This window comes from Gadus macrocephalus, chromosome 9, assembly GCF_031168955.1.
Source record: "Gadus macrocephalus chromosome 9, ASM3116895v1".
Classification (NCBI taxonomy): domain Eukaryota; kingdom Metazoa; phylum Chordata; class Actinopteri; order Gadiformes; family Gadidae; genus Gadus; species Gadus macrocephalus.
This window is the reverse complement of record NC_082390.1, coordinates 13,230,265-13,249,139: the sequence shown is the minus strand read 5'-3', so window position 1 is coordinate 13,249,139 and position 18,875 is coordinate 13,230,265. Positions and strand designations below refer to the sequence as shown.

The 18,875-nt window shown below is 41.5% G+C and overlaps 1 protein-coding gene across 2 annotated transcripts; it reads left to right on the top strand.

Moving 5' to 3' along the window:
• Positions 1 to 1,853: 1,853 nt before the first annotated feature.
• Positions 1,854 to 18,557, top strand: si:ch211-106e7.2 (uncharacterized). 2 transcript variants are annotated; one of them, XM_060060860.1, is made up of 4 exons: positions 1,854 to 2,097; positions 14,101 to 17,577; positions 17,759 to 17,818; positions 18,183 to 18,557. In XM_060060860.1, the coding sequence occupies exons 2-4, from the start codon at positions 14,136 to 14,138 to the stop codon at positions 18,272 to 18,274; spliced, it is 3,594 nt and encodes a 1,197-aa protein (XP_059916843.1). In that variant the 5' UTR covers positions 1,854 to 2,097; positions 14,101 to 14,135; the 3' UTR covers positions 18,275 to 18,557. The 2 variants fall into 2 exon arrangements, with proteins under 2 accessions (XP_059916843.1, XP_059916842.1); XM_060060859.1 differs by having other exon boundaries at positions 14,098 to 17,577.
• Positions 18,558 to 18,875: the final 318 nt, after the last annotated feature.

Sequence of the window (18,875 nt, the reverse complement as noted above, 5' to 3'; positions counted from 1 at the left end):
GTTGTCAGGGGAGGAAAGAGATAGAGACCTGATAACAAGCCTAGCCTAGCAGCTAGCGCTACTGTAGCTAAAATAATTACAGCCTGCACTGGATGATAAAACTTAAATGATCGTTTGCATTACCATTCACATGATATCCAATAGCCTACCTATCTACAAAAAACCTACATTATTTTTACAAGTCGAGCGGACTATTTAATATCTCCCGTATGCAGGTGTTGCCAAGCAACGTGGCCTTCATAGGGTCAACGTCTTCCCTGGGTGTAAATTAACACTTTTTAACCTACACCCTCCAGCCAATCAGAATCGAGTACTCACCCAGACCATGGTATAAATGGAGATAATGCGATGATTAACATTCCATACTGCTTGCCAGCATGATAATAACATTTATGTAAACAGATTTTGAATATTTTGAATGGCTGCATTACAATATTAGCAGACATTAAACTATGGATGCTTACATTTTAGCTGACTTTTAGGTTTTAAGTCAGCTAAAATTACAAGTAGTCTACCCTTAGATTAATAGCTGCTATTTATTGTAGGCTAATGCAGCAAATCAAAACATACAAATACATATTTAGTCATGCCCAGCTCAATCCAATAGACTGTTGACAACGTTGTTTAATATGTTCAGATATATTCTGAATTATATGATGTATCTTAGAGTCCGTGCCCTCTTCAAGCCATGATGATCCGACATAAGAAACTAGTGAGGTTGAAATAGAATAAGGGGAGAAGGAGGACAGTCTAAGCAGAAGCAGCACTGTCACAGTCTATTAGCTTATTGCTGTCTATAGTAACTACAACCCAGGTAAATGTGGAACTAAATACTAACTAACTATCTAGTGTACAAAGTAGCCTAGGTAAGTAGGTAGTTTTATCATGTTGTTATACAGTTGTTATTAATTTTCTTCTGATGATAATGACTACCCAATTTTGACCCAGTCTAAACCAATATTTAATGATTATAAAATGTGAATGAATATATAAAAATGTAGGCTAAATATAATTGTATTTTCTTTTGAAAATATATATATATTTATTTTGGGTTGGGGTGGGGGGCTCCATAACTGAATTCTGTCAGGGGGCCCAGAATTCCTAGGGACGTCCCTGCTCACAACTTAGGTTTAGGCTACAGACTATTAATTGCAAAAAATCGGTAGTAATGGTTATGCTGCTGCATTGTTTTTTTTTCTCAAGTGTGCCAATGATTATGCTGCCACGTGCCAGTGGCGCGTGATAGGGTTGCCGACCCCTGCATTATACTGATATGATGTGGATAGCTGTATATTATCACATGTCAAATTAGTGTATGGGAATGAATCGGAATGGTATATACGAGATACGCTAATTATTATTGTAATAATTCAATAATAAAAGTAGTAAAACATACTTTTGTAAATCGAACTATAAATGTTCTCTCTTCATTTCTCTTCATTTATCTATTTGATACTTTCCCCCCTCATCTGTTTCAATGGATTTCTACTTAAATATATATATTTGTAAATTGTTTAATCCTTTATTTATAAATACATTCTTTAAATTGGTTGATTATCAAGTGTGAGGAAATTAATTGTTTCCATGGCCCAATTAGTCCTACATGCTTTTAAGTATCTTCAATCATTTTCATCATCATCTTTTTAATTAAAAATGGATCAATTGTCATTAGTTCTTACCGTTGCAGAAGTGTCAGAAAATGTTTGCAACATTGTTGCACAGTGTTTGTGCGTGAAGGATTCAGACACACACCTATGTGGAGGATCCAGCGATGGTCCAAGTGCAACTCATCTTTCTGAATGATAGGAGGAGTCAAAGTGGGGGAGGAGGAGGAGTCAAGGTGGGGGCGGAGGAGGAGGAGCAAAACTTCAACGTTTTCAAAACTCTAATGTCTAGCTTATTTCATTGTTTGCTTGTGACCGCAACGGACGCTGTCGCATGTAATGCGTCCCTCTGCAATCACAGCCCACTGAGGAGGACAAGGTCGAAGAAGAGTCGGGGAGTAACGGAATGAGAACGACTCGGATTGAAACAGATTGCACGCTTTTCCTCTTTAATGCCAGCGACCAAACCCGACTGCACATTCTACAAGGGCATGTAAGTGTACCATCTTTTGTGTTCGGCTGGGATGTTTTTTATTATGGTTTTTCCTATGTTGTAACCTCGCCGGAATGTGTGATTGGACATATTGTTCACTCGAGCGTGACACAAGGTTTTGCAGCTGCATAAGTGAACGTGAGAACAAGGATTCATTCGTTCAAGACGCAACTGATTCACACATGTGTTCTCATTTACTGTCTCAGCTAAATAAGTCCGTCGCGGATTTAGTTCCGTCAGGCCCTTCCTCAAAATGCTATTTACGTAATAGAAACTAGGAATATTATTAATAATGGGTTCGCTTTGTATCTAGGCTTCATGGCTTCGTTTATACAGGCCTTATCATGTTGCATTTTCTAGCAAAAAAATGTTGACACCCCTCTGTGCTCCGGATGTGTAGGTCCAGACTGTTATATTATGCCAGGCTCATGCATTTAGCAGTAGGCCTACACGTTATTTTAGACACGTGACAATAACACTCCAAGTTAACGCAACACAAGTAAGGTTATTCAACATCGTTAATGTGTAGGTTGAGTGTGGTTATTGTCATTACGCAGCAGCTTTCTCGTGATGGTCTTTTGAGATTGGATAACTTTTTGGAACTTTTTTTTCGGAAGTGTGTGTGTGTGTGTGTGTGTGTGTGTGTGTGTGTGTGTGTGTGTGTGTGTGTGTGTGTGTGTGTGTGTGTGTGTGTGTGTGTGTGTGTGTGTGTGTGGGCTGTTTTGTGTTTATTCACACGTGCCTTATCAAGCCTCTTGCATTTACTAGCCTTTGATCTGACTAGAGCTTGGAAAGGTTTGTGTAGCAGTATTGTTTAGCAGTCCTCCCATTTTGGAGTGGGAACGAGAAGATTTCCATATAAACAATCCAGTGGCATTCATTATGCGTTTTTACGCTGACAATTATGCCCTTATTACTTGATTTTTTTTTTTCGGCACGGCCCTCGTGTTTACATAATATACCTTCTTGATTTCACACCCCAATGTCCCCTCTCAAACCCTACACGTATTGGGGGTTTCATTTTCATGTAAAACGATTAGACGGCATCGCGGTACCAGGGGCGGGACTCTGGTACTCTGGTAGGTCTTGATGCGTTGTCTCTGCAACAGAAACAAAGCAGCGACATCAACGTGAGACGGGAAAATCAGTGAGCTTGTGGATCACTAAAGATGTGAACCTCTCTATCTAATCTGGCTCACCTCATGCTGACCGGAAGAGAGGGGGAGGGCTATATGACGGCCATAAAGAACAAAGGAGCCCCCTTCATTCTCATTTAAATTATACTAACTTGTTTGACTAATTTAATGTTAGTCAAAGTGAAACATTGCTTGCTTTATGAATCTTTTCCACAAAGCCATGGTCCGAAATTTTCATGTCTAACAATTAGACGGCATCGCGGTACCAGGGGCGGAGTTTGGTAGAGGTCTTGATGCGCTGTCTCTGCAACAGAAACAAAGCAGCGACATCAACATTTGACGGGACTATCAGCGAGCTGCTGACCATCATGCAGTCCCTCCAGAAAAACGTGATTATGCGATCGCATAATTCAACGCATATCAGCCAAAGTCTGCATATTCATGCGGGGGCCGCATTTTTTCAAATATGCTACACTTTCACCGCAAAAATTGCAGATGTCCGTGCAAAATATGCAGGGCTTGCATGATTTCATAATCCCTGCATTTTCGTTGCAAAAAAGACACATATATCTTAGCAGAAAGTTGAAAATTTTGAGTTTACTTCACACAAGAGCAGCCGTTTCCCCCTGTTGCCATGGGAACGTTATGAAGTGACGTAATTACGCGACGTGAACGTCATCGGAAAGCTGCATTATTCGCAAGTTCCCGAAATTTTTGCAAGTTCCCGCAATTTCATTGCATAAAATTGCATAAATATGCCGCGTATTTCATCGCCGCATAATCAAGGATTATTGGCCGCAACAATCACCAAAAAACGCCGCATTTTTCTGGAAGGACTGATCATGGAAGGGAAGGTGATAGTCGCATTTAACGAAGATGGTGAAAGAGGGTGTAATCTACGAGAAATTAGCATGGGAGAAATTAACTCTTACATTTAATGATATGGAATTATTATCTTGCCTATGCATGCTATATTAATTAAATAAGTGTGGGGAAACATTGAGTCAACATGGTACCACTCTCCCTTTATACAACGGCCTCTGGAGCGACCCCTAGCTTGTCCCTTCTAATGTTCGTTGCTGACGTGTTCCATATGTCGTGGCATTACAGACTGTGGTGTGGTGAAGCAACAGGATGTGGTGTGGTGGAACGACAGAATATGGTGTGGTGGAGCAACAGGATGTGGGCAGAGAGGAGATATGGATAACTGGATGGGCTTGCAAGGGGCAGGATATGACATAGGTTCTAAGTTCGCAGGAGGCGTTATAGGTGCCGCTGTCGCACTAGTTTTCTTTGGTTTGACCACAGCATGGAGGCAGACGCACAGAACTCATCGCGATCATCTTAAATCATGCTGCGATGATGCATCTTTTTATTCTGTTTCAACATCGTCTTAGCCGAGCTAAGACGTTTTGTTTTCAAACATACGTCTTAGCCGAGCTAAGACGTTTTGTTTTCAAACATAATGGCTCCGCCATTGATGCACGCACCGGTTAGAACACACACACGCACGCACGCGCACGCACGCGCACGCACCACAGTGTGAATGTAGGCTACTGCTGCCTGTCTTGGCCAGGACACTGGAAGAGATGTTTAATCTCAATGATGATTATAATTTTCTACTAACCAATAGTAGTTGCCTTGCATTTTAAAATGTCAATGCACTTTTCAGCCCTGAATAACAGTAAAAGCTATTTAATAATTTGCATGCATAGTATGCTACACTTTCCATTGAACAATTACCCGTTACCATAAATTGACTAATTTTATAATTTAATCAAATGATCACACACTGCTTTCAGACACATGAGCCGTATGTGTGAACAACATATCCTCACATTCGTACCCTGAAAATCTCCTGAATAATACTACACCTGAGGTAGTATTTTCTCCGTAGGAAATGTAAATGACCTTATATGTGAAGGAGGAGTAGAAAGTCTGTATTTCTCACACCACGTCAGTGGGTGTGTTCTTGGGGATGGCTCTTCTGCATGTCATTGAGTGGCCCCCTAAATGATAATCAGCCTGGTGCCTTTCGTTTGCTTAATGGTTAAAAAATATTTAAATGTTGGCACTGCTTTTAAGGGTGCACTCACACTAGGCCATCTGGCCGTGGCCGTTGGCCGTTTTCACACCTAACCGTGCTCAAATGGCCCCATTGTTCTCTGGCGTGCACTCACACTAGGCCACCAAAGTGTTATTATATTATGCGCTCAGAAATTTGTTACATTATCGACTGGGGTTTTCACATTATTGCTATGGGTTTATATTCAAGCACCAGCGTATTCACTTGGGTACTAATTCATCATACGTATTTAATTAATTTACAATAAAATGGCTATATACTTAACATAAACTCAGAATATTAATACATTTGATTTATAAAGTGCTTTCCAATCATCCCAAATTTACGGAACCGGTAAAGGGACATGGGATAAAAAAATAATAATGATTCTCGTGAGCATGAGAAAGTATCTGGTGCTCACGCGAAAGTATGTTGAGCGCACGCAAAAGTATGTCGAGCGCACGAGAAAGTATCGTACGCATATCACTGGCTGTGTGGGTGGGTGTGTGTGTACTTTAAATGTGAATAAGTGCACATGTAAATCTAGATTTTATTTTAATAAAGTATTTATTGTTCAGCATGATGCAGTCTAGTGATTTGGGGTTACGTCTGAAGTGTCCCTACCAAAGCTGAGACCAAACTTTTGCCCATGGAATAAAGTACCCAGCCTGTCAAGAATCGGTGGCAGCTTCATTCCGACCATATTCCGACCTATAAGGCACACTAACCATCTCGTAGTTGGAGGCAAGAGAGTATCCGCGCTCCAATAGTGCGAGATAAAAATATAGCACATTAATTTGAATTATTTTAGCTTGTGTGTGCCCGTGCCCGCGATAAATCACACACAAGCTAAAATCATTCAAATTAATGTGCTTTATTTTTATCTCAAATTATTGGATCACATATACTCTTTTGTGCTCTGCCTCCAACTACGAGATGGTTAGTTGCACCTTTCCTGCTGTCTGTGTTCCCTCCAGGGCCGATGCTCTCTCGGGGGCAACACCCTTCACTTTGAACGACAGTGGGTCTGCTTATAGGTTGGAATGAAGCAGCCACCGATTCTTGACAGGCTGGGTACTTTATTCTTACACACAACCGGACTTGTTCAATACTTCACTAAACTGACACACGCACGCACGCGCGCGCACAATATTTCCCCGTGCGCACTGTTGGGAAAAACGGTCTGTCTAGCTACTGGACCAGATAAAATGAGACGGAGAGGTAATAAAGTCTATCGGCACGAGGACCTTGGATTTATTAAGTAAAGTGGCAACGGTTATACAGAGTCATAAAGCGTGAGAAATCGAATATGTCTAAGTCCCTAATCAGCGCTGATGGTTCGTCTGGAGCTTCGCCTCCGTGGAAGGTCTGCTTCAGAAGAAGGTGAAGAGTCCCTGTGTGATGCAGTCTTATGCTGTATCCTCCTCTCGATGAGGTGTGTGCGTTTGAGGTGTGTGCGGTTCTGTGTGTTTTGGCTCCCAGGCCCTGAGAGAGCTTCGTAACGGGGAGAGTTCCTCGTGTCTCCGGTGTGATAAATTAAAACGGGGAGTGCCCCCCTGAAATGTCTCGTGTGTGATAATTTAATGTGGCTCTCAGGCCCCTGGTGTGGGCAGAGGTATCTCTTGGTTCCTCCTAACGGGGAAGAGCTCTCAAAATGTCTCCTGTGTGATAAATTAATGTGGCTCTCCCGTTCTGGAGATGATACTGGTGCATTGTCTGAGTGTCCACCATCTGCCTGCCTGGGAGATGGGGCCTTCAGCTCCGGCCTTGACCTGACTATATATTATCATGTTTGTGTTGTTGGGTTAGAGCAAGAGTTGACTATATTATAATGTGTCCATGTGATGTGCTCATCAGGTTATTTTTCCCAACAGCACCAGCTACTTTCCCGTGAGCACCAGATACTTTCTCGTGCTCACGAGAAACATTAAATTTTGATTTATTTTCCCCGGTGTCCATTTGCGGGTTCCGTACAAAGCAAAGCGATGAAAGCTTCTTTTAATTACTATCAGATTCTCCAGGACGAGCTAGCTTCGCACTGAGATAGAGCACACCCGGTGTCGTGGAAATATCAATCATAACTATAATATACAATCATATACAAATTATATTAACCTTGTTTATATAATTACTATTCACATTAAAAGGATCTGTACATTCTCCCTGTATTTTAAGATACTTCCCTTCACCTCTCTCTAACTTAGAGATGTTAAAGTTTATATTTGCTTTCCCACTGGAGCCACTATGTCTGATACTAAGGCCAGGCCAATCGACTGACTTCTTTGTTATGTAGAATCCTTTAACCTTCTTACAGCCATGCTTGCAGACTTGCAGACATGTCCACTTCTCCCATAGTGTATTGCAGTTAAATTGGCCTCTCCCGCCAATCCTAAACCCCACAATGGTCACTCCCACTTACCTGTGTATTCCCTACCCACAATGCAAACGTTTCCCTATAAGAATCTTGTTCACTCATTGTCTCACTGAATGTATCCTTGGTAACTTTGCTGCCTGTACTTTCCCATGATCATGCTCTAATATCAAATCCAATATATCGCTGGCCGACGTGTCCTCAAAATAAGTTTCTCTTCATCCCCCGGAAATATTTGTCATCAAGGCTGTCTCACTTCAGCAAGACTCGGAACAACAAGTCATCCAGTGTTAGTGATTTGCATCTTCTGCTCCCACAGAGTTAACCTTGTAGATCCCTAAAGATGTGAACCTCTCTATCTGGCTCACCTCATCCTGACCGGAAGAGAGGGGGAGGGCTATATGACAGCCATAAAGAACAAAGGAGCCCCCTTCATTCTCATTTAAATTATACTTGTTTGACTAACTTAATGTTATCAAAGTTAAACATTGCTTGCTTTATGAATCTTTTCCACAATGCCCTGGTCCGAAAATGTCTAAATTCTAAATTGCTCCATATAGAGGCAGCCGCAAGCGATTCGAAACGGCACATTTCACTCTAATAGTTGACGGCTGGCATTGCTATTTCTAAATAATTACACTAGAATAATAGTTATTATATCTGACCTAAAACCAAAGTCTTGTCTCAATTGGCAGGTCGGAAACTGTAAAGAAAAAAATTATCCTGCCATGATCTGTAAATTGACCAACCTTCGTGACCAATTCTCAATAGGCCGTGTCTATATATCGTGAGAACAAATTTTTGCATAAATGAATGTTCCCGAACATTTTTACTGCCATTTCAGCATCACCTTCATGATCTTAAACCAGCCATTTCGAGGAGATTGAATATAAATTGCCAATGTTATTGAAAGCTAAACATAAATGTATTGCTTGAATTTTTGCAAAGATAACAGGCTCTCATATCTCATGTTTTTATTTCCTATCATCAGTAAAGTAAACACCATATTTACTAGCCTTTCATACTAAATTCAATGTTATAGGTTAATCGATCAGAACAATAGAAACATTCAGTTCTATCGAAAACATGCTTCTTGTTGGAAGTTTTTTTTCACTGTACAGAAAGGCTCTGTTCAAGTGCTGATGTTATGTGGATGTTATGACACAGCTTCTTGGCACATACTGCCCACCGTAGTTTTTGAACAAGCGAGCACTATTAGTTTAAATGCAATGTACAATTGTACCACCAGATGGGAGTAATTTTTACAGTGTCCCTTTAACAATTATCAATAATAAAAAGTGCTTAACAAAAATAAAGTGTTACAAAAACATTTGCAAAGTGTAAAATGTAAACGCATCGAAACCTGAGACCCGCGAAGAACTATCTAAATATATAATTTTTACTGCAGGTTTAGTGCAAAAACATTTCATTTTTTAAATATATGCAGTGTTTAGTAAACATAGAAGAAATTCAAGTAAAACTGCGACAACAAGCGACGCATTCGGCTGATGGTCACCAGTTAACACGGTCACGAGTTGAACTGAAACACCGGGCTTCTCAACGGTACTGAGCGGAAGCATATCCTTAGCTATGTGATATGCCACTGCCTGGGTTATGTCTTTGTAGCGTTTGGATGCTTTGTCATCAGGCACTGATGCCGAGTACCTCTCCATGGTGGTCTGCTGCTGCTTTTGCGGCGTTGCATTTGCAGATGTTGCTGGCGGTTTTTTGATACGGCTGTGCTCCAAAGGGTGAGGGCGGCTAAGGTGGTAAAATAAGTTTGTTGTATTCCCAGTCTTGGTGGGGACTACGGTCTTGCATAAGACATTAGTCTTACTACGGTCTGACTTGTACAATCCAAAGAACTGCCATACTGGCGAGCTGACATTTCCATTTTTATCGTCAATTTCCTCGCTCGTTGCGGTACTCATCTTTCACATCTCACAGCACGCTGTTTCTGTGAACACGAGACAACGAGATGGCGCAACCAAACTTGATACTGTTACATGATTGGCTATTAGCGTGTCACTCCATACGTTGCTAGGTACCAGAGGACGAGTGCCTTTGTTTGTGCAACCAACCTTGCTTGGCAACCTCTGGTTCAAAGCGGAGCTAGAAGTAGACTTGTTGCTCTGGTTTCTTACAACGAGGAATAAAAATAATATCGAAACGTTCTATCATTTACATTTATGGCATTTAGTAGACCCTTAATCCAAAGCGACTTACATAAGTACATTTGTCATAAGAAGTGCAACAATATATCGCTGTCGGTACAGTAAAGATGTTCATAGAACCAAGTGCAAGTACAAAAATCGCTAGGCTAACCAATTCCCCGTGTTACAGCAATCATCATCATCCTTTTATTATTAGACTCAAGGTCCATTTAAAAACATACAATACAAGAAATAGACAACACACACATAAATAAGAATAAAAACATAACAACCAATTATAAAAGGCACTTATACCAATGCCTCCAAAGGTATGACTGGTAGCGTACTGCGCTATAACTTGGGTTCGACAGCAGCATTATGACTTCATTCTTTGAGTTATTCAGGCGAAAGATAAATCTGTACATAAGGTTCCTCAATAAAGCTTGTAAGGTGTTAACTCCTGCATTCACAAATAGCTCACTTGCACTATTCCACCTAGGTCTTTTAAGTAAGATCCTGAAACAATCGTTGTAAGCAACCTGTAGTCTGTGCATACTTGATTTTTTTTAATTTATTTTTTTCTTACCCCATAAGGGGGCAGTATACAGGGGAGTGCATGCAATATGCTCTAAAGCAGGGGTGTCAAACTCATTTTAGCCTAGGGGCCACATGGAGGAAAATCTATTCCCAAGTGGGCCGGACCGGTAAAAATATGGCATAATTTTGTAAAATTAAACATGCTGTGAGCACACCAAACACAGGTTTCCCATTTACTTCCGTAAATAAAAAGGACGATGACCATTTTTCTTGTAAAACTCTGCACTGTGTCCACTTTTCGTCTTTTTGACAGAGACATTTTGGGGCAATGAGAGTGCCAAAGCGCATAATGTTGGAAGTATAAAGGTACGGCCACACCAACCGCGTTGCTCGCGGTAGGGGCGTTGAAAATCGGCATTTTTGCATAGGGAACCATTGGTCTAGGCGCGGTACACGCGGTGAAGCGTTGCGTTGGGGGCTTTAGGCGCGGAAGTTGCACGTAATTACGCACGTAAACGCAGCCTGGCGGACTATTTCTCTGCTGATCAACACTACGAATGCTGGAAACACACCATGTGAAGTTATTTAACCCGATTAGTGTTATTTATATCCGAGATTATTTAATCTAACCCGATCTAAGCTCTATTATGCACCCAAACGCGGCGTTTGGGTTTCCTACCTCGGACTCCAGCGCAGCCACGGCCGACATCTTTCTTTATTCTGGGTGGAAATAGTTACATAGTTACGCCATTAAATGCGTTTATGGAAACATTTTTAGCGAGAAATGTGCATTTTAATTTCATAATTTTTGCTCAGTGAATGTGAAGGATGTTTGGTTTGATAGTTATGACGAAGAGGGAACGCTCCGTTCACTTGCATGGACATGGACTCATCTAGCTGCGGTGGCGCGGTGACGCGGTGGAAGCGTTGAACCACCACACACCGATCAAGCGTCAGGTTAGGCGCGGTACTCGCGGTATCCACTGCGAGCAACGCGGTTGGTGTGGCCGTAGCATAAGGCAGAACGACAAGGTAGCTCCGGGCTAGCTGCACTACCTGTTTATACTTGCTCCCTGCTCAGCCCCGGTATAAAGTTTGCTTGCTTAACATAATTGCTATTGCGATTTCTAGTGGACACATTAAGAACAGCAGTTTCTTTCATTGAAAAATAGCAGATCATTTTACGTTACATTCCAAAGCGACTTCCAGTTACACACAATTGTCCAGTAGTTCAATGTACAACAAATTAATCAGTGCCAGTCAATGCAATTCATGTAATGCTAGGAAGGATTTTTATAAAAATATTATTATTATTTTTTTTTTACAATACTGTACTTCACAAAATCATCTCGCGGGCCGGATTAAACCCGTTCGCGGGCCTGATCCGGCCCGCGGGCCGTACGTTTGACACCCCTGCTCTAAAGAGACGTATTTTAACATGATCAGAACACGTGTGAAATTTTCTTGCCAACATATTGGCTTGGGCATATAATGTACGACACTGTCTTAAAATGTCGTCATCGTCAGACATTTGATCTGTTATAAAGTGCCCGAGGTACTTAACTTTATAACAAACACAAAGCTCTTCCCCAGAAAGATAAAATTGTGGAAAGTGGAGGTCCTTCTCTCCCTTGTCTCCGGTCAATATGACCGATTGGAAATAAGGCCCCATCCACACGGAGCCGAAACGGGCGAAAACTATTCGGTTTAGTTTTATGCGGAATATTCAAGGCGCTGGTTCTCCACAGAAAAAAGTGGAGCGCATCAACCCTGCGCGCATACAGCATGAGCGCTGTATACACACATTCAGTCACAAGGAGATTCAACCTTTTAAATTGAGCAGAAATACTTTTGAATGTGTTCATTTGAATTGTGTTTAAATATGCTACAGTGGTAATTTGTTTTGCCAATTCAAGTAAAACAATGAGGGTTTTGATTGTAGCGTAGCCTATGTGATAAAATAAATAAGTTGTTACATTTCGTCCACTCGCTCAAATTGATCGCTATAGACTACCGTAGTTTATGAACTAAACGGCGGCAAGCTAGCGAAAGCCGGCGGCAAGCTTTGCGAAGTACCGGTATTTAACAACCATGGCGAATCAAAATATGATAACACACTTCCTCTTCTTCTATATAGCCTGCCTATCATTTTTTTTTAAGTGCAATATACACGGACAATATCCGACCGATTTTTTTTTTCCAATTTGACCGGTTAAATGAAACCTTCCCGGTAGGGCTGGGCGATATATCGAATATATGCGATGTATCGCGAGATGTTCTCCAGGGGATGTATAAAATGCCCATATCGCGAACATCGAATATAAATTGGGACGCAATGTTTCTTTTTGCCGCCGCCGGCATACTCGTTGTGCTTTCACGCGACGGGGCGACAAGATCTCATACAAAGTGAACGTAGAGACGCGTATCTGCCAATCAGCGTTCAACAGCGTGGCCACTGAGTGACATGTGTAACGTAACAGCCAACCAGCGTTCAACCGTCAAACTCGGTGCAGTGCAGTCCGGGGTGAACTGCAGCACGGAGGAGAAAGTGATTGTTGCCGTTTGCGACTCCCGGAGCTCTATATATAATAATATATAATATAATATAATATAATTGGTTATATAATATCACGGATAAAAGCTCTGTGCGCCTCCTGATGGCCGTAGCGTGGGGAGCTCTCATAGGGATTGGGCTTCTCGGGGTTTGTTTAACGCACAGCGTTCCCTTCTCTCGCTATTTCCGGTGGCTCTCTAAACTCACTCCCCCCGCCCATTGCGAGTCCACGAGATTCTCATGGACGCGCGTGTGTGACGTAGTCTGGAAGGCGCGCTGCTGTAGGTGCGTGTACCTCCGACTGGTGAGTGACAACAGCCAGAAAGAGAAAAAAGGATGGAAACTGAGGATTTGGTTTCGAAAAAGAATAGCACTGGATCCTTCGTCTGGCAGTGTATATATAATAATTATTATTCAAACTGTTAATAAATAATTAACGGTTTGAATAAATGCTGTGTTGGTAAATCTAACTTGCTGTGATTTTCCTTTTCTTATGTGCAAGTTCTAAATTGTTCCAATAGAAAGCACTGATGAGTTTAAACAATATGTTGTTTCATGTAATCTACATGCAGACTTATGTTTCAGTAATACTAGAATTATTACTGACGTAACATTATGCCAGACATGGTTGAATCGAGCATTTATGATGTGCTCTAGAGGAGATTCAAAATATATCGAGATATATATCGTGTATCGAGATATAGTAAAAAAATATCGAGATATTCATTTTGGCCCATATCGCCCAGCCCTACTTCCCGGTCACATGACCGGCACCAATTCCTTCCAGCGGAAACACTGGTAAAACCGTGGCCAGAAAACATTTTCTATTGATATTATTGATTACGTGTCTATCGTGGTACATATCGTTATCGTTTTATCGCCCAGCTCTATGTAGGCATCCTCTAATCTAGTTATCTGATCGCTTTATCTGAGAAATCACTTCCTTGTTATTTTCGATACCTCTGTTAATTTTTTTTTGCATTTTACAAATGAATGAATAATTGTGTTTTTATAATACCACGGGATAACTGTCAGTGGACCGGTCTCAAGGTCACTGAGCACATTACCAGTATATGTTCCGGATTTTACACAGACTTATCCTACATGAAATCATGCCAAGGAATGCTGTTCAAGTATCAATGTCACCGCACTAATTAAATGTCCTTGCGTTCCATTTCTTCCAGAAGGATTTCAACATTCCTGGACACACGATCAAGGCAAAATGGATTCCACTCTTTGGATGTATGTTCAGCAAAATAATCAAGTCCAGCAAAATTCACAACAGCATCAACAATTCTGGAGTCAGGCAGGCTACTCAAATACTTACCCAAAATATGCAGAGGTCAATGACTCACAAAGTGCTCAGTTCAATCCTGGCTATGGTCAGCAAACCACAATAACTTATCAGCAGTTAACAACAAACCCAGGGTATAAACCCCTTCAGAATAATTATGTAAATGGGAACTCAAACCAAAAGACTGCATATGATGATGCACAGACAAGAAACTTTCCCCGTCAATGGCAAGTAAGTGCATGTCAAATGACCACTCAGCAAGATCCTACCTTTCCTGGGAACTGGTCAAACCAGAGACAACCAAAGATGACGGAACAGACGGAAACATACCCATACCAAAACATGCAAAACAGTGTTGGTAATCACAATTTAATGCCACTGAAATTTAATTACCTTCCAGAAAATGTTAAGAAAACAGTGCCACATAATAGAGGAGGGCACAGGGAGTCAAATACAGAATTAACATCTACATTCCGAAGGAAACCCCCTGCCACACATGGCAAGCAAGTGGAAGCAACAAGAAAGAAAGAAGGTGCAAGAAAGAACCAAACTCAAACCCCCTATACAGCATCAACACGAATGGCTTCACCACGTTTTACTATGCCAAGAAAACCAATGCCTCCCCTTGATACAACATTCATCTCAAGTGTACAACTTCCTGTGTCGCAAACACATGTGCAACGTCAGAGTGGTGCAGGGGCGGCCCCTGCTTTGAGTAACTCTCCTGTATTCAGGCCCCCACCTCCGTATACCAGCTGTCTTTCTCGTGTCAAAAATGTTCAACTACCTCAAGCCACTCATCTGATTAATCCAAACAACCCGGGCAGAAACCCACCCCCTAGCTATTCTTGCCAAAAGGCTGTGGCGGTTGTACAACCACTGTCGCAAAAAAACACCCAAGTAGCTGCTAAACAGAGCTGCCCTGAGAGGATGGGTCGCCAGAAAGATACCTCAATAGATGGTTGTGTTGACGACATCCAAACAGACGGCAACGCATTACCACATCTATTTCAACCTTTGCCTGAATCTGACGGTTCGGAAAAAGACGGTTCAGGCTCTGACCAAAAACACCCACCAAATGCCAACATAGAGCCTACCGATGATGGGACAGTGACCTCTTCACTGCTACCAAAAGGAAATGTGAAGGAGTCTGAAGCTCATCAATCCGTGACCCTGGATTCAAGCCACGGTAAAGAAATCCCAAAAAGTGGGGTTGGAGAGTCTGAAACGGATGATGTTGGGCTGTTGAGCGTAGTTCCTGTAAGGACATGGACACATAAACAATTGACTGCTTTAGTTGAAATTACTACCGGAATTGAAATGATCAAACCTTGTCATTCAAATGCGGTTGTAGACCAGTTAATAAAACACCTATGGGATAATGATCCGAAAAAAGCATTGAGTCTGATCAAAACAAACTATTACAAAGAGCTAATGACTGGGGTGATCGACTTTTGCAAGGACACACACGACTCGACTATACTGTCACACATAGATAGCAAAAACTGGGATAGGGTTAAAGAAAAGTGCACTGTACTTGAAGACGATGGTGTCCATTTTGAGTCTCCTTATGTGTCCCCGTGGTTGAATGTTAACAGGCAGCTGGATGACATTGATAACGAGTTTGGCTTCCCCTCGTCGTTGAAGAATGGTGAAAGCAAATGCAACACTGAGACGAACCCAATGGAGACAAAATGTGTAATTCCTGTGGATATTGTGAAGGAAATGGCAATTGAAAATGTGCCTCTAATTGCACCTGCTCTAGATGTTGTAGAGGCAGCTAAGTCAATTCTCCAAACCAAATGTACCCTATCCATAGTTCCTGATGAAGCATTAACAGTGGACCTGAGTGATCCATTGGACCTCCTGGAAATAGAAACGATGCATCCTGATCAGGCCCGGATCGTCTTTGAGCAACTGAAAAATGGGTCTAGTTTGATTGAGTTCAAATCCAATGAGTTTTCAACAACTGAGGAACGGACTAGTATGGAGGAGTTTTGCTGCATCAATAGGTGGATAGAGAAGATTTTAGGGAAAGAACCTTCATTCGAGTGCTCGTGCAAGTCACTGTCAGAAACCAACAAGCCCTGTGTCATTTCGACAGGTGACTTGGAACCCAGTGAGGAGGAGAATATTATTGAAGTGTCTCTGAATCCTATGCGTTCAAATTCAACGAAGGGGAGCAAAATCGTTGACTTGACCAAACAATTTGAGGTGCCACAAAAAGGGTATGACAATATGCCTATTACCCCTCCCTCGACCATGGACTTTAATGAGGAAGACGAGATTATTAATATCCTGAGGAGCATCAAAGGATCCATCTCAACAACAGCTCTTGAAGATAATTTCAATAAAGAGTTGAAGCCTGTACGCACAGGAGAGACACTAAATATTGACCCAAAACAAGCAGAAGATCATGATGAAGATCATACAGCTGTGTGCGCTAAGCATCCCATCGCAGAATCAAGTGAAGACCATACGTCTACACCAAAGGCTATACTGACTATTGCACAGAAACAATCAAACGGCGACAAACATGATTTGAAGTCCATTGGTTCACATCTCACAGCTGGTCCAAACAGGCTCTCTCCTACAGTGGACCAAAAGGATGCCTGTCCTCAAAGCCTTAAAATGAGACTTGGGCTCAGTAGAAAACGTAGAAGGACAATAGGAAAGATATTGCCATTTGAAGAGCCGGTCACATCTGTCTATCAGCCTGCTATTAAAGATACCTCAAACAATTTAATCAAGGAAAAGGTCGTTGCTGATGACTCCACAACTGCTGCAGAAAAGACTGTGAAACTTGCCTTATTTGGCAGCACAGAACATAGGAGTGGTGTTTCAGGACCCCGCGGAAAGAGTCACTCTTCGAGTCAGTGGTATTCAGGACTTCCGCATCCACCTCCATCTGTCGTTACGCTGACGATTTGTTCAGTCAGAGACAGAATTTGTGAGGAATGGAGAAACAGTTATCTACCTATAACAATAAAAAATGGTAAAAGCAGAACCATTAGGTTGATGGATATCCATCAGAACTCTAACTCGGCCACCAATGCTCCTGTAGAGGCTGAACTCATAGACATGGAGAGGCTTCCCGCTTCCCCTGAGCAAACCTTTCCCCTAGGATCTGGCAAGAAACGTGGAAGGAGGAAGGCCCATGCAGAAGTCCTCCCACTTGAAACGACACAAATGCCAAACAATAGTGTGACAAAGAAACGGCTAGTTAATAGTAGAAGTATATCTAAAACGCTAAAAGTTCCTGACATGCGGCGGAAGGAGAACCGAGGATTGAGGTTAGGTCTGCTTCGCCACCACTTGGAAATCAAAGCTGGACCCAGACGCCGAAAGGACAAGAGGGCTTCTGCATTGGGTAAGTCACCACATGGTTATTCTATGCCTTTGGTGAATCAATGGGGCAACAAGGCCAGCCTTGTTTCAATGACAGCATTTCTAAGCTGCCATCGTTTTCTTGTAAAGACACATCTATGTTGCAAAGAATAACAATTTTTTTTAAATATAATTTCCTCTAAACAATCAACGTCTTATTTTAGATGCCTCCAAAGGTGCTGCTATGAACAATGGTTTGAAGACCACCATCCAAAAATCAATAGGTAAAGTAATTCCTATCATTTCTTATTTGTTCCCTGCTCAATTCAAAACATATGGCAGTTGTAATTCTGCTGAACCCTTATCGTCTTATTGTTGGTCACCAGTGAAAAGACCAAAAAATGCAATTATCTGACTTATTGTCTACTAGTGCCGCACATTGGAACTTCAAAACAAGTACCAGAAATTTAACTACAATTTAGATTGCGTTTATGTGCGTCTCTGCTCTTTTAGATACAACTTTATCGATCCCAGATGGGAAATTAAGAACAAAGAACCTAATACAGCATCAGTGTCTTTCTTTATGCAGTATTCGCCTGGCTATTGCATGTACTGACCAACCCTTAATGCTGATGAATTCTCCTTCAGCTGGATGGGCTCGTATTCCAGATAAGAAGCACGGTCTTCTCACGTCCTCTAATGTCGCCCTGCAGTGCAAGTCCACCTTCCAAGAGTCTTAAGACAAATGCCAAAAGGAAAAGTCTGGAATATTGTGACTGATTTGGGGTGAATAAAAGTATTAAAGGTTTCTTTCTCATGGATATGTTAGGCATTTGTTACCGTGTTTGCTTTGAAGGACACATTTATTTTTCTAGCGACATTGTGGATATTTCAAATTTGTATTTTTCTCATTGTTTTTTACATCTCTTTTTTTGCATGCAAAATATGCAATGTTGATATATTGCTAATTAATATTGAATGTATGTTGTGCACAATTGCAATAAATCCTTGTTTTTGCTATGACCATCTTTCTATTTATTGTTTTCTTATTTTATTAACCAAACCAGCCCAGAGTATAGCATATCTGCAATCTGGAGGGACAACTTCATACAAGGAACTATATGAGGATGTATTTTATCAGTGGATCGCCCAGGAAGTCTTAGAATTCCAAACATACACCGGTGAAGGTTATTGTAGGGAAGTTATGCGAGAATTTGACCATACTTTATAGTAAATATAACCAGAATATACTTAACATATAGATTAAAACTGTATTAATCCCATGGAGGGGGAATTCCTTTAGTTGCAGCAGCCCAGCAGCAGTGGAAGACGGGATATAAA

Coding starts and splice junctions, on each gene's coding strand:
- si:ch211-106e7.2 (XM_060060860.1), top strand. CDS start 14,136: ATGGATTCCACTCTTTGGATGTATGTTCAGCAAAATAATCAAGTCCAG. Junction 17,578..17,758: donor CAAGAGGGCTTCTGCATTGG/GTAAGTCACCAC, acceptor GTCTTATTTTAG/ATGCCTCCAAAGGTGCTGCT. Junction 17,819..18,182: donor CACCATCCAAAAATCAATAG/GTAAAGTAATTC, acceptor ATTCTCCTTCAG/CTGGATGGGCTCGTATTCCA.